Below are 23,097 nucleotides of genomic sequence, written 5' to 3' on the forward strand. Positions count from 1 at the left end.
GACCACTCACTCCCACTGGGGCTTCTGCACGTGTTTTTAATTAGGAAGTGGCCAGAGATTCTGTAATTTCAGGGAAAGCTTCAGGTTTCTGACTTGTTTTGAAAATGAGGAACCAGTCTTGGCCAGCTTGCACATTTGAGGTTTGCTGGGGCTGGGAGACAGATGCCACCTCTTCCCTAGAGAGACTGAGGACTTGTGGATATCTCAGTCCCTACCATGCTACTCCCTCCTTTCACCCAGCCCAGCCTGCATGCCCTGGTTAAGTGTTCTTTAACTTCCCAAGGGTCTGTGGTGACTGCAGGGTACCATCTGTCCTTGTTTTGCCACTGCTCAGAAGGCGGCAGCCAACAGGTCTTACTGTGTCCAGGGGCGCAGGACCACTGCAGGGCTGCAGTCTCAATGACCTCACCCAGCTCCTGGTAGCTGGGACGACGGGCTTGTGCCAGCGGCCTCAAATACTTCCTTTTTTTAAAAAAAATATTTTTTTATTATGTATACAATAATCTGTCTGTGTGTATGTCTGCAAGCCAGAAGATGGCACCAGACCTCATTACAGATGGTTGTGAGCCACCATGTGATTGCCAGGAATTGAACTCAGGACCTTTGGAAGAGCAGGCAATGCTCTTAACCACTGAGCCATCTCTCCAGCCCCTCAAATACTTCCTTTTTGTTTTTCGAGACAGGGTTTCTCTATGGCTTTGGAACCTGTCGCCTGTCCTGGAACTAGCTCTGTAGACCAGGCTGGTCTCGAACTCACAGAGATCCGCCTGTCTCTGCCTCCCGAGTGCTGGGATTAAAGGCGTGCGCCACCATCGCCCGGCTTCAAATCCTTCTTAAAGAGTTTAAAGAGTGTATACAAGTGTGTGTGCGTGCACACACACACTGATGGGGTGTGACTCTGAGCACTTGGTTGGCAAGTACAAAGGCCCTGGGTTCACTGCCAGCACTAGAAAACTTGGTCACCTCATAGCCTTACCGTAGGTGAATTTTAGTCCTTCCTCATGGGGCGAGGGCCTCAGTAACCAACACCCCTTCTGTGCAGGTAATTACAGCCTCGGGTCCTCCATAGCGTGGCACTGGGACCTGCTGCTGGAAAGCTTGAGAGCCTGGGTATCTGGAGCCGGAGCTTGTGTCCTGGCGGCACCCCCAGGGTGTTTTGCCTGGCCTAGCCAGCAGACTCCCATCTCTTCTCATTTCCTGCATCTGGATGCTAGGCAAGAAGAGGAGCTGGTGGTAGGGTTGTGGGACAGCCATTCTGAGTGACTGGCCCCTGGGATTGCGGGACTACATTTGGGTCCTGCTGGCAGCAAATCGAGATGCCCGTGTTCCCTGTTATACTAGGGGAAAGATGGGGCTGTTGCTGGGGCTAAGTGTAGGATGATTGGCGACTTCTGTGGCCTCTCCTCCCAGTACATCAGTCATGCCCACTCACTCTGTCATCAGAACTAATTCCTTAAGGTCTGGGATCACTTCTGATAGAGAGCCAGCAGGTTAGGGGAGATCTGGTCACCCCAGAGATCTGCCCTGCAGAGGCTATAGCAGAAAAGGAGAAAGGTGTTCGTACGCCAGGCTCTGCTGGGTGATGCCATCTGCCCTAGTCAGGTCTGATTAGGACAGGAACCTGACCTGCTTTCTTCCCATGATGTTGACTGCATGTGGTGGAGCTGGGGGTCGGTAGCTCCCTGGGCCTGGACTTTGGGTTGTGATCCGCCCCATCTCCACCAGCCACTCTCTAAGTGTCATGAGCAGCTCTGTGTGGCAGTGAGTTGGAGTCATACCATGGGGGCAGCTCCCTTGTCATCCAGGTGTGAGGTTTCCTGCCCTTCTTTTCAGTGCCGTGGCTGTTGGCAGCTCTGTCAGTGTTGGGTGCCTCCCGTGTCAGAAGTGCAGCCCTCTCGCCTCCTGGCAGTGCTCAGCCAGTGCCTCCTTCTGTGTTCCAGGGTGACCAGCTCTACCTAGTCGTCCTTCCGTGGCCTAAGACTCAAGTGACTTCCACGAGAACATGCCCCTCTTTGCATATAGCTACTCTGTAGTTGCTCGGTTCTGGCACCTACAGGCTCTCAGTACATCTCACGGCCCCTCAGAGTCTGCCACAGGCCTCTGGGATTTCCAGCCAGTAAGCATTGCTTCAAGCGTATCATTGTAGGATACCGAAGGCTAGCAAGTGCCTTTCCATACATGATCCATGTTTCTAGATGGCCTCAGTGTTTCGTCATGTGGTCTTGAGTGTGATTGCAGTGACAGGAATCAAGTGACATTGCCTTGGAGCTTGGAGTGGGTCCCTGTGTTCTCAAGCACTGAACAAAGCTCTCAGTTACCCTTCCCTGTTTCAGGTCTCAGACTCACCCAGGATCCAGGTGGTTGAGGTGGCCTTGGACATACCCATACCCCCACCACCAGCCTCAGACAGCTGCCCCAGCGCCGCATATTCCAGAGAACTTGCCTTCCAGCTGGGTTACAGGGGCTTTCCCCACCAGCCTTCCCTCACTTCACTTCACCATGTCTGTGATAGGCCACGCAGGCCACGTTCCTGAGTTTGTTAGACTGGGGGACTCCATGTCACTTCCCTTTCTTTCCTTTTGTGACCTCTCTGGGGTTTGGCCAGACTCGGTGTGAGCAGGTTCCTCCCTAGCTGTAGGGACAGTAGGATGGAGGTGGTGACATACGTGGGGCACCCTTCTCAGGGTCTCCTGACCAGGGGCTGAGCCACTGGGCACAGGGTTCACTCACCCCAGAGGCCAGTCCTCTGTTGCTGTTGGTACTCCAGTGGCCAAGGCCTCCTAGACTCTCAGGAGTTGGCCACACCAGTGCAGTGAATTAGCCACGAGTAGGAGTGACAGGTGCTCCTGTGTCGGCCACGGGTCTTGTGCTGCTTCCACTGTGCTGGGGACTGGGTTCTTATGGACGGTGTTCACATAGAGCACAAAGCGAAAATCATTCTAGGAAAGCAGGTGGCATGAGAGTGCATGACCCAAGGAGTGCCCCGCCAATACCTCAGTGGGGCCCGCTGGGAACTTTCAGAGAAGTCACAGGAAGATGTTTCCAGGAGCCACCCTCTTGGTGCAGGGCTAGGAAACCTGAGACACACAGGCCAGAGGCCTCATTCCCCACCACGGAGCTCAGAGAGGACCAGCACCGACAAGTGAAGACTTGTACTGCAGGGTTTGCCTCTGCTCAGTGCAGAGTTGTTCACGTGACAGCTGCCTGCTGGCAGTTGTCACCATCCTCACTGGATTAAAGCAGCTGGCACAGGGCCCAGGGTGCTGAAGGGATATTTGCCGATGGTGTTTGAGGATAAGAAGGTGGAGACACGTGGTGTTGGCTTGTTGGCAAGGTGCTGAGCCCTTCAGTGGCTGTCCAGCTCCCGTGGCTGCCTGGCAAATGAGGTGCCGTCAGGAGGCAGAAAGGAAGTATGGGCTCCTTCCTCCTCCCTTCTGCCTGTCTTTGCTGTGCTGTGGTAACCCCGGCCCAAAGCTCCTCCCAGGTGTCTGTCCTCTAGGGTGTTAGGTGATAGATGCTTTGTTCTGGATGCCACAACTCTAGAGGAGGATGGAGGGGTGACCCACCTCGAGAGGCCTTGGGGTCATAGCTAACACATTGAGGCTGGCTGCACAGAGCCACTAGCAGTTTGGATGAAGCGCTGGAGGTTTGGGGGATTCCAGAGAGGATATATCTGCTGTGGATGAACAACAGAGGCCACAAGAAGACTCAAGACAGCACCATGCAGCCAGTTACCTGTACCAGGCTGCCCTCTCACTCCCTTTTGAAAATGTAACAATGGGTTCCAGCAAGCCAGGCCTTGAGGCCATGTGGCATGGATAGGATGACTTCCCGTCACCACTCCCAGATGCAGAATTCACTGGCCAAGCTTCTTGCTAGGGTGACTTGGAACCTTGAAGCCCACCACACTGGGCACAGGTTTGTGTTTGATACTGGGCACAGGTTTGTGTTTGATATATAGCAGATGTGAGTGCTGTGCCCATCAGCTCCTGTAGCTGCCTGCCAAGACCTGTCCTGCGTGCTGAGACAACTCCTGTTCTGGGGACGTGGGGACAGCATCTACCCCTTCCTCATAACAAACCAGAGCAGCTCCCCCAGCCTGTGGACTCCATCCCTCTGGAGACCCAAGCACTCAGTCATTTAGGGCAAAATTGCATAAAAAGCTGAGAGGAGGGGCTGGTGTCCTTCCTGTAGCCTCCTGGGCTGTGTGTCAACTCATGGTGACTAAGATGCCCATGAAGCCAGCAGCTGTTTTGCTGGGAGTCTATAACACCTGTGAAGCTCTGTGGTGTAGAGGATTCTAGGCACACTCCTGTCCCCCAACCTTGGGGTTCCTGGTGTGCCTGCAGCCTGTCTTCCTGCCTTAGCCTCTGTCCCTGCTGTACTGCCCTGTGGAGGAAAGCCATGGTGTCTTTCAGTGCTCTGTCTGCATGTGCGCCTACAGGCCAGAAGAGGACATCAGATCCTGTGGTTGTGGACCATAATGTGGGTGCTGGGAATCGAACTCAGGACTTCTAGAAGAGCAGTCAGTGCTCTTAACTGCTGAGCCATCTCTCCAGCACTTTTTATTTTTTTAAGAGATGTTTTAATTATGTGTGTGGGTTTATACACATGACAGCAGTGTTGGTAGAGGCCAAAAGAGGATGGTGGGTCCTCTGGAGGAGCAGGAGTTGTACCCATCTGCTGAGCAGTTCTCCAGTACTCAGGACAGCTCTTCCAGTGTGTGGATCCCATCATGCCAGCAAGCTTCTTACCCCACTGAGCCATTTCGACAGCCAGCCTTATTTGTTTTTGAGGTGGTCTCATGTATCACGTATTAGCCCAGGCTGGTCTTGAACTCCTGATCCTCCTGCCTCTACCTCCCAAGTGCTAGTTAGAGTGCAGGTGTGTGGTTTCTGCATCTTTGTGCATGCTAGGTGTATGTTATACTCATGGAGCCACGTGCCCTGCCTAGAGAGTGGGTGGATTGTAGGTGTCATACATTGATTGACGTGCTGACCACAGACCTATTGGGAGCTTGGAAGGCTGGCTTGGTGTCCCTGGGCTAATATAAGCCAGACTCTGAGGGAGCTCCTGTCTCTATGGGAGGCAGTGTGGAGCAAGGCAGCCAGCAGGGGCCTGTCTATCTGGTGGAGCTCACACCCTGGTTGCTTGGAGGCATGGGGCTTTGGCTATCTGTCACACCTGGGACCTTGGGAAGGAAGGTCTGGGTGGTTTCAAGTCAGAACCAGGCCAGAGTGGATCTGGTGTGCTCTTAGCTGAGCACGCCTTAGATCCTTGCAGTTGTTCTTAGGGCTCTCCGTGCCTCGCCCCAGGGGCCTGACACACGCCTTTACCTAGGGCACACATTGCTCCTCAGTACTGAGGGACTGTGCTGGGGCTGCAGTCCTAGGAGTAGGTAGCAGGTGCACCTGCCTGTCAGCCTCACACGGGGTCTACGGACTGGAGTGCCAGTACTCCATGTTGTAGGTGCCCTACTTCAAGGTACCAGGTAGTGACAGGTGGCCAGGCAACCCTAATAGACTGTCTCTTCTCATAGCTCCAGCCATGTCTTCGTGAACCAGTCTCTGGGGCCGAGGTGCTGTTCTCAGCAAGTGTGGAGAGAGGGTGGCTTGAAAGGGACCAAGGTGGCCAGTGTGTTGGCTCCTTACACATCTCACTGGAGCGTGTGTGGAGGTGGAGCTGGAGCTGGGCATTGGCCCAGCTGCTCAGCTGGGCACAGAGATGCTGACAGGGCTCCAGGAACCTGGCACAGACTCTGGTGAGCTACTCCTCTGCCCAGCCTCCTCGTAACTCACCACACCTCCCCCTGCCGTCATTTGTGTTGGCTATGGTGGAGGAAGTGTGAGCCTGGCTGGAAAGTATGCCATTTTCTGGTGTCACTTGGGCTTCATCTTGGGCTGTAAGGCAGATAGACCAACACAGATGGTCATGGGAGCACTGGGCAGTGGGGACCGAGGTAGTGAAAATGTCATCCCTTAGGCTACCTGCTTAGAATCTATGGTCCCGGTGTTCTTTTCTCTAGGACTGGGTGTGGGTATGGGTCTTGCTGTGTGTCGCTCCTTAAGCTTGCTCCCTGATGGTTGCCTTGTGCTCCTTTTCTCTCCATGTCTTCTCCATGTGCGCCAAGCATGGACACATACATATCTGCCACCCCAAGGACTGTGACTTTCTCTGGCACTGTGCCCATATAGTGCCCAGGCCTACTTCTACACAACCTCGGGGCTTGTGCTCATGAGAGTTAGCCTAGCCACAAGGACATCACCAGGTGCAGACCCTGCCGCTGTCTGCCTCTGGGTAGCATGTATGCACTGCTGCAGGAGTCCTTTTTAATTAGCACCTCTGGGCACAGGTTGGTTGGGTTTCTAGGGTTGCTGTCAAAAGAGCAGGAGCCTAATGGCCAGCTGCTTGCCAGTCGAGCAGTGGTGCGTACCTTTAATCCCAGAACTTGGTGGGCAGAGGCAGGAGCATCTCTGTGACTTTGAGACCATCTTGGTCTACATAGCAAGGCTCTGTCTCAAAAATAAAAACAAACAAAACCCAAGTTGGTGCCCGGTTCTTAGGCAGGAGTCATATGATGCCCTGTCCTGCGTTCTTGTCCCAGTAATCTGCATGCAGAAAGGGACAGGACCATGTATGTCACTGAGGGGTTCCGCATGCAGGTGCCCCTGACAGCCTCTGAGCAGGTGTTCTGTGAACTGCTTTTAAATGTATTTTTGTGCATGTCGCATGTGTGCGTGTTGTTGGGTACCTGCGCATGCACTGGCATATTTAAATGTGTGTTTAGCTGACTAGAACTAAGAGCCGTGTTGACCGTTCAGATCTAGCATTGGGAAAACACTGATGTTTCTCTTTGCAGAAAAGCCTGCCGTCGCGCCGTCCGTCTTTGTGTTTCAGAAGGACAAAGGACAGAAGGTAAGGGACCACTGTGCTCTCTATACACCTTCCTCAGACTTGCTTTGCTCCCTGAGAAGCCAGAGAAGGCTCGGCTGACAACCAGAGCATGGGCTTGTGACAGGTCTCCAGTTTCTCTCTCCTTCCCCATCCCATCCCATCCCATCCCATCCCCCGGTCCCAATACTGTGTTCTAGAATTGTCTCCCTGTCCTGGGAAAACCAGAGCAGAGGGACTGTTAGAAGGACAGAGCTTGGTGAGTTGAGGAGTAGCAAGTACTGTGCACATTTTGGGGTACATGTGGCATACATTTAACCTACAGTCCCCGTTCTACCCCCAGTACCTCAAGAAAGTGTCCAAGTTGACTGTCCCAGCCCGGGCATGTCACTACATCTTACTGTCCCTGCCTCTTCTCCCTGTCTATGGGGCTGGCTTCTCCTTCTCTGAGGGCATATCACCCCAGAGGCCATGTGCCGCATGTCTAGTGGGCACCGTGTGTGGGCCTTGCCTACTATGGAGAGGCAACAGCCAAGGATACCTCTGTCCACCTGACTGTCCTTCTCAAGGCCATCCATTTGTAGTCACCTGGATGCGGCTGTGTTCGGGGTCAGAGGCAGTCAGAAGACAGAGGCTGCTGGTGGCTCCCAGCCTGTGTGACTCCTGTGCATTTGCATCCTGTTGGGAGACTGGGTAACCGCTGGGGGCTGCTGCTGGCCAGATAATGATGCTTTTGTTGCCACCACTACTCTGGGTCTGTGCTCGGGAGGGCAGCCGCTGCCTGCCCCACCTCCATGCCTGCCAGGGAGACAGTAGTGGTGTTTAACCGCTCGGCTGTCTGTTCTGTCTTTTGCTGAAGCTTCTAGAGACCCCAGGAAACTGCTGGTTTGTTTTGGTGACAGTGCTTTTCAAAATGCCATGCTTCCTTCTATCCCCAGCCTGGTGACAGCTGTGCCCTGGGGTCAGAGTGGCGTGAGGTCCATTTGGGTTGTTTTCTGTCCAGTGTTGGTAGTATCTGGACTTTTTGAGACCCTCCTGCAATTATGTGCCAGTTGGCTGTGTTGGAATCCCCCCGTCTCCCAGTTTCCAGCTGCTCCTCTGCTGCTGTGTGCACAGACCCACAGTGAGTGTGGGTGCCACTAGGGCAGCTTGGTGACTGCAGTTTGTGTGCCTTTGCCCAGTGTTCCATATGCAGAAGGTCCTTGCTGTCTTTCTGCGGAGGAGGAGGCCCCCAGTAGGAACTGCTACAAGCCTGGAGCCAGCGGAATTCAACTCTAAAAAGGATGCTAGGGGTCTGGCAACTAATTGTGAGCACATCCATCCCGTAATGTCATTGTCCCTGGGAGTCCCATAAGATTACTGATTTGGGGGCTGGAGAGATGGCTCAGAGGTTAAGAGCACTGACTATTCTTCCAGAGGTCCTGAGTTCAATTCCCAGCAACCACATGGTGGCTCACAGCCATCTACAATGAGATCTGGCGCCCTCTTCTGGCATGCAAGCATACATGGAAGGAATGTTGTATACATAATAAATAAATCTTAAAAAAAAAAAAAAGATTACTGATTTGGGCTCAGTTTCTCCAAGAGGTCCACATGACTGGCCTTAGGCTCTGGCTTTGGTACCTCTGAATGTGCCGTGTGCTCTTTCCAAAGCCATGGGCTTCTCAGTGCTGCTTCTGCAGTGTGACCACCAGGCAGAAGTGATGGCTAGAGCCAGCCTGAGCTACACTTTGAAGGCGTGTCCTTATTTTGTATGCAAGTACTTCTGTGCACCACAGTGTGTTTTGTGGAGGCCAGAGGAGGGTGTTGGGTCCCCAGAACTGGAGTTGGAGGTGGTTGTGAACTGCCTGATGTGGCTGCTGTTACCGATTACATGCCTTCCCCGTGAGAAGTCCCTCCACACACTTAAGAGTTAGTGGAGGGACTGGCTCTTTACCAGAGCTTCTCCAGCTCTGGCTACTGCTCGAGGAGCCGCCTACTAACCTACACCTCAGACTCATGCATTCCACTTACATCCATCATCCTTAGTCTCCCTCAGGGCCTGGCCCAGGTCAGAGTTTGAACATTTAAACAGGAGACGCAAGTCTGAGCATTTGGGTAGATGGGGGATTCTCACAGCAAAGATAGTGCCAGAAGTATTTCTTGAGTACACCATGTTACTTGGGTCATCCGGCCTACCTGTGGAATTAGGCTTTTCTTCAGAAGAGAGAACCAGGGGCTTTGGGGAGGCCAGGACATGGCATTGGCTGTGGCTGTGTTGCCCCTTGAGCTGTCTGTAGAGCTGTGTTCCTGTTCAGTCCTTGCAGCCTGGCACAGGGTCTGCTTTACCTAACAGGCCTGGCTGCTACTCCTCATTTCTGCCTGCCAGGAGCGTCCACCTCCCATTACCTGTGCATCAGTGGCACTGGTGTATTGGCTATGTTACCCAGGGCAACAGGTAGTAGCCTTCTGCTGTTGACTGGATCGGCAGTCAGCGCACTCCTGTTTGTTTTATGGGTGTTGTTTGTTGCTGTCACTTGGTTTTAGAATGAGGAGCTTCTTTCTCTGCCAGCTGAGCATCCTAGTACCAAAGCACACCCCTAATCCAAGCTTTTAGTAACTTGCTTGTTTATTTATTTTTATTTTATTTTTTTACTCTGTGTAGCTTCCTTTATTTTCTAAGAACAGTGAATATTTCGGGTGGTTTTGTTTGTTTGCTTACTTGTTTTGTCTTTTTTTGATATTTATTGAGCTCTACATTTTTCTCTGCTCCGTTCCCTGCCTCTCCCCCACACCGCTTCAATCATCCCCCAAGGTCCACATGCTACCAATTTACTCAGGAGATCTTGTCTTTTTCTACTTTCTACTTCCCATGTAGATTAGATCTATGTAAATCTTTCTTAGTGTTCTCATTGTTATCTAAGTTCTCTGGCATTGTGGTTTGTAGGCTGGCTTTCTAAAACCACCTATGAGTGAGTACATGTGATTATTGTCTTTCTGTGTCTGGGTTACCTCACTCAAAATAATGTTTTTTAGCTTGATACATTTTCCTGCAAAATTCAAACTGTTGTTATTTTTTTTTCTGCTGTGTAAATGTACCACATTTTCCTTATTCATTCTTCAGTCGAGGGGCATTTAGGTTGTTTCCAGGTTCTGGCTATGACAAACTAAGCTGCTTTGAACGTAGGTGAACACATGTCCTTGTGGCACGATTGAGCATCATTTGGATATATACCCAGAAGTGGTATTACTGGGTCTTGAGGAAGGTTGTTTCCTAATTTTCTGAGAAATCGCCACACTGACATCCAAAGGGGTTATACCAGCTTGCATTCCCACCAACAATGCAGGACTGTTTCCTTTTCCCCACAACCTCTCCAGCATTGGTTGTTTTTGATCTTGGCCATTCTTACAGGTGTAAGATGGAATCTCAGAGTTGTTTTGATTTGCATTTCTCTGATGACTAAGGATGTTGACCATTTCCTTAAGTGTCTTTCAGCCATTTTAGATTCCTCTGTTGAGAGTTCTCTGTTTAGGTCTGTACTCCGTTTTTTTTATTGGGTTATATGATCTTTTGGTGTCCACTTTCTTGAGTTCTTTGTATATTATGGAGATGAGATCTCTCTCTGATGTGGGGTTAGTGAAGATCTTTTCCCATTCTGTAGGCTGTTGTTCTGTCTTGTTGACTGTGTCCTTTGCTTTACAGAAGCTTTTCAGTTTCAGGAGGTCCCATTTATTAATTGTTTCTCTCAGTGTTCGTGCAGCTGGGGTTATGTTTAGGAAGTGGTTCCCTATGCCTATGTGTTCAAGTGTACTTCCCACTTTCTCTTCTATAAGGTTCAGTGTGGCTGGCTTTATGTAGAAGTCTTTGGTCCATTTGGACTTGAGTTTTGTGCATGGTGTTAGATATGGGTCTATTTTCATTCATCTACATGTTGGTATCCATGTAGATGAATACACTTGTTAAATATGCTTTCTTTTCTTGATATTTTTTGCTTCTTTATAAAATATCAGGTGTTCAAAGATGTGTGTATTGATATCCGGGTCTTCTATTTGGTTCCATTGGTCCCCCTGTCTGTTCTTATACCAATACCAGGCTGTTTTCAGTACTGGAGCTCTGTAGTAGAGTTTGAAGTCAGGGATTGTGATGTCTCCAATAAAAATAAAGTTCTTTTATTGCCCAGGATTGTTTTGGCTATCCTGGGTTTTTTGCTTTTCCAAAGGAAGTTGAGTACCGTTCTTTTGAGATCTTTGAAGAATTTTCCTGGGATTTTGATGGGCATTGCATTGAATCTGTAGATTGCTTTTGGTAAGATTGCCATTTTTACTATGTTAATTCTGCCTACCCAAGAGCATGGGAGGTCTTTCCACTTTCTTGTGTCTTCTTCAATTTCTTTCTTAAAGATTTAAAGTTCTTGTCATAGAAGTCTTCCACTTGTTTGGTTAGAGTTACTCTGAGATATTTTATGCTATTTGTAGATATTCATCTGTATACAGAAGGGCTACTGATTTTTTTTGGGGGGGTTAATCTTATATCCTGCTACATTGCTGAAAGTGTTTATGAGTTGTAGAAGTTCCTTGGTAGAATTTTTGGGATCACTTACGTAAACTATCATGTCATCAGCAAACAGTGAGAGTTTGACTTCTTTTCCAATTTGTATCCCCTTGGTCTCCCTTTGGTGTCTTATTGCTCTAGCTAGGACCTTAAGAACTATATTGAATAGATATGGAGAGAGTGGACAACTTTGTCTTGTTCCTGACTATAGTGGAATCGCTGGGAGTTTCTCTCCATTTAGTTTGATGTTGGCTGTTGGCTTGCTGTATATTGCCTTAATTATGTTTAGGTATGTTCCTTTATCCCTGCTCTTTCCAAGACCTTTATCATGAAGGGATGCTGTATTTTGTCAAATGCTTTTTCGTCATCTAATGAAATGATCATGTGGTTTTTATTTTTCAGTTTGTTTATATGGTGGATTACGTTGACAGATTTTCGTATGTTGAACCATCCCTGCATCTGTGGGATGAAGCCGACTTGGTCATGGTGGATGATGGTTCTGATGTTTTCTTGGATTCCATTTGCCAGTATTTTATTTAGTATTTTTGCATCAATGTTCATGGGTGAGATTGATCTCTTTCTTAGTATTGTCTTTCTGTGGTTTGGCAATGTTCCCGCTGTTTCTGTTATGTGGAACAATTTGAGGAGTATTAGTATTAGTTCTTCTTTTAAAGTCCTGTAGGATTCTGAGCTGAAACCATCTGGTCCTGTTTTGTTTGTTTGTTTGTTTGTTTCTTGTTGTTGGGAGACTTTTGATGACTATTTCTATTTCTTTGGCACTTACAGGTCTGTTTAATTTGCTTATGTGGTCTTGATTTAATATTGGTAAGTGATATTTATCCAGAAAGTTGTCCATTTCCTTTAAGTTTTCCAATTTTGTGGAGTACAGGTTTTCAAAATATCACCTGATGATCCTCTGTATTTCTCCGTGTCTGTTGTTGTGTCCCTCTTTTCATTCCTGATTTTGTTAATTTGGATATTCCCTCTCTGCCTTTTGGTTAGTTTGGATAAAGGTTTGTCTATTTTGTTGATTTTTCTCAAAGAACCAACTCTTTGTCTCATTGATTCTTTGTATTGTTTTCTTTCTATTTTGATTTCAGCTCTCAATTTGATTATTTACTGCTGTCTAGTTTTCTTAGGTGAGTTTGCTTCTTTTTGTTCTAAAGTTTTCAAATGTTCTGTTAATTCACTAGTGTGGGATTTTTCCAGCTTCTTTATGTAGGCATTTAGTGCTATGAACTTGCCTCTTAGCACTGCTTTCATTGTGTCCCATAAATTTGGGTATGTTTGTGTGGTCATTTTCATTGAATTTTAGGAAGTCTTTAATTTCCCCCTTTATTTCTTCCTTGACCCATTTCTGATTCAGGTGAGCATTGTTTAATTTCCACGTGTTTGTGGGTTTTCTGGAATTAGTATTGCTGTTGACTTCTAGTTTTAAACCATGGTGATCAGATAAGGTACATTGGGTTATTACAATTTTTTTTTTGTATTTGTTGAGGTTTGTTTTGTTACTGAGTATGTGGTCAATTTTTGTGAAGGTTCTATGAGGTGCTGAGAAGAAGGTATATTCTTTTCTGTTTGGATGGAATATTCTATAGATGTCTATTAAGTCTATTTGAATCAAAACATCTGTTAGTTCTCTTATTTCTCTGTTCATTTATTGTCTGACTGACCTGTCCAGTGGTGAGAGGGGAGTGTTGAAGTCTCCCACTGTTAGTGTGCGGGGTTTAATGTATGATTTAAGCTTTAGAAGTGTTTCTTTGACATATGACGGTGTCCTTGTATTTGGGGCATAGATGTTCAGTATTGAAATCTTCTCTTGATGGATTTTTCCTGTGACTAATATGAAATGACCTTCTTTGTCTCTTTTGACAGATTTTAGCTTGAAGTCTATTTTGTTGGATATTAGGATAGCTAAACCTGCTTGTTTCTTAGGTCCATTTGATTGGTATATTTTTTCCCAACCCTTTACTTTGAAACGATGTCTGTCTTTGAGGTTGAGATGCGTTTCTTGTATGCAGAAGAGGGATGATGGATTCTGTTTTTGTATCCAGTCTGTTAGCCTGTGCCTTTTTATAGGTGAGTTGAGTCCATTTACATTAAGGGATATTAATGACCAGTGGTTGCTATCTCCTGTTAATTTAGTTTTCATGGTTGGTGATGTTAATTTGTGCATTTTTTTTTCTTCTTTGGGATTTTCTGTACTGAGATCATCAATTGTGTGTATTTTTGTTGGTGTAGCCATCTTCCTTGGGTTGGACTTTTTGTTCTAGTATTTTGTGTAGGGCTGGGTTTGTGGTTAGGTATTGGTGATATCTAGATTTGTCATGGAATATCTTGTTTTGTCCTTCTATGGTCATCAACAGTTTTACTGGGTATAGTAGTCTGGGCTGGCATCCGTGGTCTCTCTCTCTCTCTCTCTTTTTTTTATTTATTTATTACGTATACAGTATTCTCAGTACTCTGCCTGCAGGCCAGAAGAGGGCACCAGATCTCATTACAGATGGTTGTGAGCCACTATGTGGTTGCTGGGAATTGAACTCAGGACCTTTGGAAGAGCAGGTGGTGCTCTTAACCACTGAGCCATCTCTCCAGCCTCCGTGGTCTCTCTTAATGTATGCCTAATGCTTGACCTTCTGGCTTTCATTGTCTCCACTGAGAAGTCAGGTGTAATTCTGATAGGTCTATCTTTATTTGTTACTTGGTCTTCTTCCTTTGCAGCTCTTAATATTCTTTCTTTACTCTGTATGTTTAGTGTTTTGATTATTATGTGGTGAGAGGACTTTTTTTGGATCTAGTCTGTTTGGTGTTCTGTAAGCTTCTTGTATCTTCATAGGCATATCTTTCTTTAGGTAGGGAAAGTTTTCTTCTATGATTTTGTTAAATAAATTCTCTGTGCCTTTGAGTTGAACTTCTTTCTTCTCTTCTATACCTATTATTCTAAGATTTGGCCTTTTCATGGAGTCTCATATTTCATGGATATTTTGGGTTAAGCTGTTGTTAGATTTAATGTTTTCTTTAACTGATGAGTCTATTTCCTCTATGTTTTCTTCAGCCCTTGAGATTCTCTCTTCCATTTCTTGTATTCTGCTGTTCATGTTGCATTTGTGGTTCCTGATCTTTTTCTCATGGTTTCTTTTTCTATAATTCTTGCGGCTTGTGTTTATTGTTTCTATCTCAGTTTTCAAGTCCTGAATAGTTTCTTTTATATGTTTGAGTTCTTTTTCTTGGTTTTCTTTAAGTGATTTGCTGATATCTTTCAGTTTTTTGTTTGTCTCTGCCTCAATTTCTTTCTTTCTTTTTTTTTTTTTTTTTTTTTTTTTGGTTTTTCGAGACAGGGTTTCTCTGTGGTTTTGGAGCCTGTCCTGGAACTAGCTCTTGTAGACCAGGCTGGTCTCGAACTCACAGAGATCCGCCTGCCTCTGCCTCCCGAGTGCTGGGATTAAAGGCGTGCGCCACCACCGCCCGGCCTCTGCCTCAATTTCTATAAGGGACTTTCTCATTTCATCTTTAAGAATTTAAACCTTCTCTTGAAGTTATATTTCAGGTCATTGTTTCTGGTTCATCCATATTTGGTTGTTCAGGTCTTATTTTTGTAGTGTCTTTAGGTTTTACTGGTATTATGTTACTCTTTGTGGTGTAGCGTGTGATCTTACCTTTTCTACTCATCTTTTCCTCTAATAGGTGTGGTTGGGGCTGTCTGAGATTCTGTTCAATAGTCTTCTAGGTGTCAGTGAATCCCAAGCTCAGATGGTCGTTCCTCGCGGTACAGTCAGTGCCACAGTTCTAGTTACCCCATTGGTTATTCCTGTTCCTGCAGATAGCTCAGTGCTCCTGTGCTTGGCTCTGCTCCCTTGGAGTTTGCTGTCTCAGGCCTCTTTTGACCTATGTTGCTGGCTTTGATATGTTTCTGTAAATCCTGGTCTGGATCCCCTCCTGCAGAAGTCCCTGGCTTGGAGTTGGACCTGTTGTGGTAGAGATCGCTGACTGCTGGGTCAGTCCTGGTCCTCCGGTGTCCCAGGACTGTGCTTGCTGCTGGCTCTGCTCCTGGTGGAGCTTGTTTCCTCCGGCTTTCTCTGTCCAAGGAGTCTCCACTCTGTTCCACTCTGGAATTTGTTGCCCAAGGTGGAGTTCCTTGCCTCAGGGCAACTTTGTGACTGGCTTTGACCTGTAAATCCTGGTCTGGATTCCCTCCTTCAGAAATCCCTGGGTTGGAGTTGGACCTGAAAAGGTTTCTTGTTCCAGTCTACTGCCTGGAAGTCCCAGGCTCGGGTGCTCTAGAACCCGCAGAGGACCTGCTTACTTCCTCAGAGGTCCCAGACTCAGGCTCGGACCCGCAGGGGTTCCATGTTCCTGCCTATTCCCTTTGATGTCCCAGACCAGTGCCCGAACCTACAGAGGACCTGACTCAGGCCTACTCTCTCTGAGGTCCCAGACTCACGGCTGACCTCTCCCAGATCTCTGGTTCCTGCCTATTCCCTCAGAGGACCCAGGTTCACTCATGCCCGGGCTGACAGCGGTCCTGACTCAGGCCTGATTCCTGGGTCGAGGCTCACACCTAGACCCCCCTGGGGTGTTGGTTTAGGTCTTCTTCCTTCAAGGTCCCAGATTCATGTCCAGACCCTCAGACACTCTGGCTCACTTGCTTAGCGGTCACTCCCCTGTACCTGTTCCAGTGGAGATTGCTTACTCTGGATCTGGTCGCTGACTAAATCCTGTTCTGCCCGTGTCCTAGGACCAAACTCGCTCCTGGCCTCTGCTCCTGGTGCTCCCTCTGTCCCAGGCAGCCCGGCAGAGATCGCAGACTCTGAGTCCAACCTGTTTATTTAGTAATTAATAATTACTACTTTTGTTTAGAGACAGGGCCTTCCTTCACTTTATAGTCTTGGCTGGCCTAGAACTTGATATTTTGAGCAGGCTGTTCTGAGCTCACAGAGATCTGCTTGCTTCTGCCTCCTCCCCAGGTGCTGGGATAAAGGTGTGCACCACACACCTGGCTTATTATACTTGAGATTAGAAATCTCATGCTCGGGGGCAACGATGGCCCAGCAGTTAAGAACATTGGCCACTCTTGCGGAGGACATGGATTTAGTTCTCTGATCACATGGAGGTTCACAATCATCTGTTAACTACGTTCTTCTCTAGCCTCTGGGTTCATGGTACACATATTATATGCAAGTCGACACTCACACATGAAAAATAAAAATGAAACCTTTAAAGAAAGAATCTCATTGCCAGGCAGTGTGGGACACACCTTTAATTCCAGGACTCAGGAGGCAGAGACAGGATCTCTTTGAGTTTGAGACCAGCCTGGTCTATAGAGTGAGTTCCAGGACAGCCAGAGCTATACAGGAAGACCCTGTCTCGAAAAAACAAAACAGCAAAAGTCTCATGGTCTGCTGACTGAGCTGAGTGGTCTGTCTTTCTTTTTCTTTTTCTTTTTTTTTTTTTTCATTTATTTTGTAGTTTAAGTTTGTGTTTTGCCTACTTGCATCCAAGGAGGTCAGAAAAGGTGTCAGGTCCCCTGGAACTGGAAGTTTATATAGTTGTGAGTTGCCGTGTGGGTGCTGAGAGTTGAACCTACTAGGACTTCTGGAAAAGCAGGCTGAGTCGTCTCTCCAGCCCTGTGGTCATTACTTTTAATACAGAATCTCTTGTAGCCCAAGGTGTCTTTGAACTCACTGTGTAACCTGGGCTAACCCTGAACTCTTGAACTGATCTTCCTGAGTGGGAGGGTGTTGTGGGAGCTGGGAGTGGAACCCAGGGCCTTCCACGTGTGAGGCCAATGCTCTGTGATGAGCCACAGCCCGGTTTTTTATGTTATTTTGAGACAGTCTTGTGCTGTAACCTAGGCTGGAGTTCAAGCTCTAAGTGCTGGGGTAACAGTTGTGCACTCCCACAGACTCCAGACCTTTGACACCTGAAGACTCATGGCCAGACTGGCACCACATGATTCTCTTGCTCTCCTCTGTCCCATGCCTTGGGGATGCCGTCTGTAGGGCTTTGTGTGTATGTCAGGGGTCTGCTTCTCTTTGTCTGTGCTTGCTGTGTAGCGGGTGATAGGCTGCCGCTCTCAGTGGTGAACGCTCTCGGAAGTCAGTGCCACTCAGCCCCATCACTGGCTTTGGACAAGCTGTCCCCTGCAGTTGTGCCTACTGTTCGCATAGAACCTGGACCATATGGTACTTTACTGTGGCTGTCCCTGAGGAATACAGGGGCCAGAAGACGGTGGCAGGCTGGTGTGATAGGGCTCAGTACTGGAAACAGGTGGAACCTTCCTTGTCTTTGCCCTGGCCCCCAAGAGCCCACTGTGCGCCTTCCATGTGACCCCAGTAGTAGCTGGCTCCCACTTTCCCAGAGTAGCAGTAGGTGCTGGCAGTGGCCATTATGCTTCTGGGAAGACCTTGCCCAGGAACTTGTTGTCGTCCCTTGATGATGCTCAGATGTGAGCATGAAGTGACCTTGTGTAGAGAAGTTTTGTAAACTCTTCCCGCCCCTCTGGGCCAGGGTCTCTTTATATAGCCGAGGATGGCCCAGATCTCCTGGTCCTCCTGCCTCTGCCTGCGAGTGCTGAGATTACAGGCTTGTGCCACCACACCTGGCCTTAGGGAGTGTGATAGAGCTGTTTCCTTCCACTGAGTTCTGTGTTTGTTGTATTTTCTTTTGATGGGGGTCATGTTTCAAAGTAGCACCCATGCCACATTTAATGATACAGTCCTACGTCCCAGCCACCCGGGAGGTTGAAACAAGAGGCCTCTGGAGCATAGGATTCAAGGTGACTGGGCATCACAGCAGGACCTTGACTCAAGTCCCAGCACAGCTCTGTGGGCAGGTCACACCCTCGACATTGCCTTTGTTTCTGCAGTCAGCCACAGGCATTTCAGTTACAGCTGAGAACCAGCTGGTGGGCAGTGCCATGTGGGGCTTGGGGCCCTGGGCCACTGTGGCAGGGCATCTCCTGTGATTAAGAGTTGGCCACAGATGCTTGGCCTAGATGCCCGCAGAGTCCCCAGATCTACCTCCAAGGCTGCCAGGCATTAGCTTTTGCATTCCTTGGCCCTTTCCAAATAAGCCCACACCCAGGATGTATGGGATGAGCTTGGGAAAACCAGAGGCCAAAGAATCTGTGGATGTCCTGGCCCCTCTCCCCTGTCCTGTCCTGTCCATTGACAGCATTTTAATGTTTAGCTGGAGTGGCAGGATCCTCGGGATTTAATCTCTAATAGCATGTCTCCTTCCATGTTCCAAGAGAGGGGTCTCCTCGTGCTGGGCCCACCATTGTTCTGAAAAGGAGGCTCAGACCCTACCTACCCAAGAGCCCTATTCATGGGAAGGCCGAGGTAGGGGCAGGGACCCTCCCCTTCCCTACAGTGTGGCCTTTGTGTACATTGAAGGAAAATTGTCTTTTTTGCCCCCCAGTCCTCCACAGAGCTCAAAGACTTGCCGGAGTCGGGAGAGGAGCCTCGGGGGGAGGCGGAGGCGCCCCGCCCTGATGCGGGGCACCCCGAATCTGCTGGGGAGTATGCCTTAGACCCTCCTGCCCCTGCTAGCGCTTCCACCAGCTCTCCTCCGCCCCCTACTCCTGCAGCCCAGCCTCCTTGTGTGCGAGAACTGGCAGGGGTAAGTGTCCACAGCCCAACCAGGTCCCAAGACCCTGTTCCGTTAGCCCCCAAGCCACCCGAAGCAGCTGGGACTTATTTGGCCCATTTTAGTTATGCCACTGACCAGACAGAGGGACTGAGCCCACTCTTGACAATAGCACAGTGAGAAATGGGAGATCGGAGGAGCCCTGAGAGGAGCTGGACAGCACTATTACCTTTCCAGTACTCCTTGTCCCTTTGGCCACCCCCCACTTCTCGTGAATCTGAGTGTTCAGGTTCAAGGTCTTAGGAGCCTAGAGGCTCTGGAAACTCTGAGCTTGGGCTGCAGTGAAGCAGGAGGAGAGAAGCCCCATCGATCCTTCGAGCACACGTGCAAGGCGTGGGTAGATGGGTAGTTTACACCTTAGTGGCTGAAGTGACTGCTTTGAAAGATAGTGAGAGCTGGGGAGGTGACTCAGTAGATAGGAGCATTTACTGTCAAACCAGGATGACCTGAGTTCACATCGCAGCACCCATATCAATAGCCAGACATGACTGCCTGTGCTTTAAAACCCCCAGCATTGTGGGAGAAAGGGTGAGACCGAGGATCTTGGAACTCAGTGACTGGCCAGCCTAGCCCAAAACGGTGAACTTCAGGTTCAGCGAGAGATCGTTTTAAAAATAAGTTGGAGAGGGCTGGAGAGATGGCTCAGCTGTTAAGAGCATTGCCTGCTCTTTCAAAGGTCCTGAGTTCAATTCCCAGCAACCACATGGTGGCTCACAACCATCTGTAATGAGGTCTTGTGCATACACACAGAATATTGCATACATAATAAATAAATAAATAAATAAATAAATAAATAAATAAATAAATATTTTAAAAAATAAGTTGGAGAGCGCACACCAACTGTCCTGAACTGGTCTCCACATGCAGACACTCTCCAAGTTAGATAAGAAGAGGCTAAGTCACCAGGTGTGCGATAACAGCAGGCCCGGGCTCTGTCTGCATCCTCTGCAGGCCTGAGTGGTCCCCATCTTCATGCCAGCTGCGACCCCCCAGGCCCAGGTCATGCTGGGAGAAGGTTTGACCAGGGTGAAACTGTGGTCATGCCCTGTCATTTGAGGAGTCAGGGTGTGAGGGGAAAGGAGCGAGATTCACAGTGTGCATGGATGAGGAGGGAAGAGTCCTCTGTGATGCAGAAGAGGGGTGACAACAGAAGCCACATGGATTGGGGTGCTCCACTTTTTCTCTGGACAGAACCCCCTTGGGAACTGTCCAGAAGCCTCTGCTCTGTGCAGTCTCTGGCTGAGGAGAGCAGCCTGGCTTTGCAGCCACCCCAGAACCCTGCAGAGAGGCGCCTTGTATGGCGACCTGGATACACAGAGCCTGGCTTCTTGATTCTCACAGGCTGCAAACTTGAGCAACATAGCCCCCAAATGATCCAGGGAAAGGGGCCTCCAGATAAGGGGAGCAGGAGGTACCTCCTTCCCCAAGTGCTCACAACTTCACAGTGCCTGGTGCAGCACTGTCATACCACTTGGTGACAGCGCTGAGCCACCAGGCCAGTGTAGAGCTCAGTGGGGAAGCTGGGCTGGCTGCCAAGAGTGTCTCGTGGCTGGCGCATTGCACAGACATACTGTAATTTGGGTCAGTTGGGCTGTAAATCCAATTGGGTGGAACCTGAACCTGGGGATACCAGGCTGAGCTCACCAGCCTCTGTACAGAGCCGGCTTTCATCTTGCTGTGCTCTAAGTCTCAGATGAGAGAGCCACTTGGTTACCCAGAGGGCTCCTCTACTTCTCTAGTCTGTCTGCAGTCCATGCCATGCTTCCTGGATGTGTAGGGCGAGGGTGAGCCTATGGGATGAGCCGTTGTCTGCCAACGGCTGTGAGCAGCACCCACGTGCACCTAACTCTTTAGAACACCAGCCTTGGGGACAGCTTTTTGTGGTCTTGAGGGTGACCTCGTGTGTGTCTATGTGTGTATGTTTAAGTTATATATAATTATACACAAATCCGTGCACACGCTTTTAAAATGCTGTATACATGTGTGGGCCAGAGGTACATGTGAGTTCTGTGCTCAGATGGCAGAGGCTGGGTGTCCTGGAACTGGGGCATGTGGGTGCTGGGAACTGGACCCCATCCTGTAGAACACCAGTGAGTGCTCTTGACCACTGAACCATCTCTCCAACACTGAGAGTGGCCTCTCTAATGTGTCGGGTCAGCTGGCCACCTCCACAGCAGCCAGAGTGGCTTGTGTGTGCTGCTCATCTGTGCCTGTTTGCCAGCACCAGCTAGGTTCATGCTCTTTCTCAGCAGGGTCTCAGGCAGCTCAGGCTGGCTGTGGACTCCTGTTTTCCCTGCCGCTGCCTTCCACCTCCTGCTTCTGTGGCTCCTGAGTCCCTGCTAGCAGAACTGAACAGGTCCACAGATGCAGCGAGCATTACTTTGCGCCTCTTTGCCCATGTGAGGTGGTACAGGAATCAGTTGGATGCTTGCCTGGCTTTCCTCCTTGGCTCCCTGGTTAGTGAGGCAGATGCCTCGTCCAACCTATGTCATCCTGGAGCCCTTGTCCTGGGCTGTTTCCTCCCCTCCGGGAACTCCCGTCCCCACATGCACCCTCGGTGATGTCTCAGATGGATCCCTTGATGGACTGAGCAGCCGCAAAGTGGCCATGACATGTGAGGATGTTAAAGGCTGTGTCCTCGACTGTCCGCAGCTGTCCCAGGTGTGTGTCTGTGATGCAAGGCCTTCACCACTCACCAGTGCCCACAGAGTCCCCAGGGTGACTCACCCTTGCAGTTTGAGCATGGATCCAGCAAGGTAGCAAAGAGCGTTCTCAAGGTGTCCCAGAGAGCAAGAGTAGGCTTTAGGGCTCACATACAGTATGGGTCCCATTATGTTCTAGGTTGTAGGCCCTTGCTGGTTCTCTGAGGTACGGAGTTCACTGGGCAGGTTCCCAGCAAATGTCTGTTGTGTGGCCAGGTACCAATCTGGGCTGCACTTGGGGTCCAGTGGCCAGGTCCGGGTCTGTGTCCTACAGGGGTAGTGTGAGCAGGTTGGTGCCCTCCTGGGGGCAGGTGGTGGACTCACATGATCAGGCCCCGAGCTACTCCTTTTCTCATACCTTATCACGTGACCCCAAGTTCTGCAGAGCCACTGAGCCCTCAGCTCAGCATGCTTTTCCTGATATCCTCTGCAGCCCCCAAAGATCTGACATCATATGGAAGGTAAAGCCTGGGTTAGTTCTGGTGATGGACTCTTAGGGTAGGGTAGAGAGCCAGTACTTCCTGGGGATCATTGTCCCTGTCCTATGAGTGAGAACTGGGAAGGAGAGGTGGTCTTGCTTCTCTGACACAGACCCGAGCTATCAGCTCATGCTGAGGAAAGCTCCCAGGTCTGTTAGAGATTTTGCTGTGTGGCACTGAGTAAGTGTTCACCCTCTCTGGGCTTGCTGCTCCAGACTCTAACACCCTGCCTGTTTGCGCAGTTCCTGGACTGAGCCAGTGTTTACATTGTTACAGGATTATAAGCAAAAGGGAGCAGATGCAGCCTGTGAGCCAAAAGCGCTGGCTTTCTGGCCCTTTATGGGAAAAAACGGGCCAGGGCTCGCTCTGCGGGAGGGTCTCTGCTGGCGCTCACCGTCTTTGGGTTTATTGATTGCTTCGGTCGTTGGAGCATTCTCTTGTGTCGTCTCGTTTAACCCTTGGAAACTTCTTGGAGCCAGCACCCCCCATTTGACTCAGTTTGGGCCCGGGGTATTTGGGGACCATAGGGAAATGGAACTTGTGCCTTCCTAAATGGCCAGGATCTGCCAAGGGTGCATGTCCACCACTGGCCTTTGCTTCTGTCTGCAGGGTCTGAAGGGTGATGTGGTGGACCCAAGAGAGAACTGTGTTGGGCAGGAGCTGGGGAAGGCCCCTGGCAGCCTGGCACAGCCTTGAAGCACTTTGGCCCAGACATCAGAGTTTGCTTGTACTGGAACCGACAACCCCCGAAGCAAGCATGCACATGTGCTGTAGAATGTTCCAGGGCAAGGGTGGGAGCCAGTATGCCTTTGTGCCTAGGCGTTCACATGAAACTTGTGTGGGATGT

At 49.3% G+C, this 23,097-nt stretch overlaps 1 protein-coding gene across 3 annotated transcripts in view; it reads left to right on the top strand.

Annotated features, from left to right (window-relative positions):
* The window catches only part of Ranbp3 (RAN binding protein 3), a 52,481-nt gene that overhangs the window by 4,917 nt on the left and 24,467 nt on the right, over positions 1 to 23,097 (top strand). For 2 of the 3 annotated variants that reach the window (XM_057771424.1, XM_057771425.1), the window contains exons 2-3: positions 6,860 to 6,915; positions 18,842 to 19,042. In XM_057771424.1, the coding sequence (XP_057627407.1) occupies positions 6,860 to 6,915; positions 18,842 to 19,042 (257 nt within the window). The remainder of the gene's footprint in view (positions 1 to 6,859; positions 6,916 to 18,841; positions 19,043 to 23,097) is intronic. The other variant, XM_057771426.1, reaches the window with a different exon arrangement.

The sequence above is a fragment of the Chionomys nivalis genome, chromosome 6 (genome assembly GCF_950005125.1).
Source record: "Chionomys nivalis chromosome 6, mChiNiv1.1, whole genome shotgun sequence".
In the NCBI taxonomy this organism is placed as follows: domain Eukaryota; kingdom Metazoa; phylum Chordata; class Mammalia; order Rodentia; family Cricetidae; genus Chionomys; species Chionomys nivalis.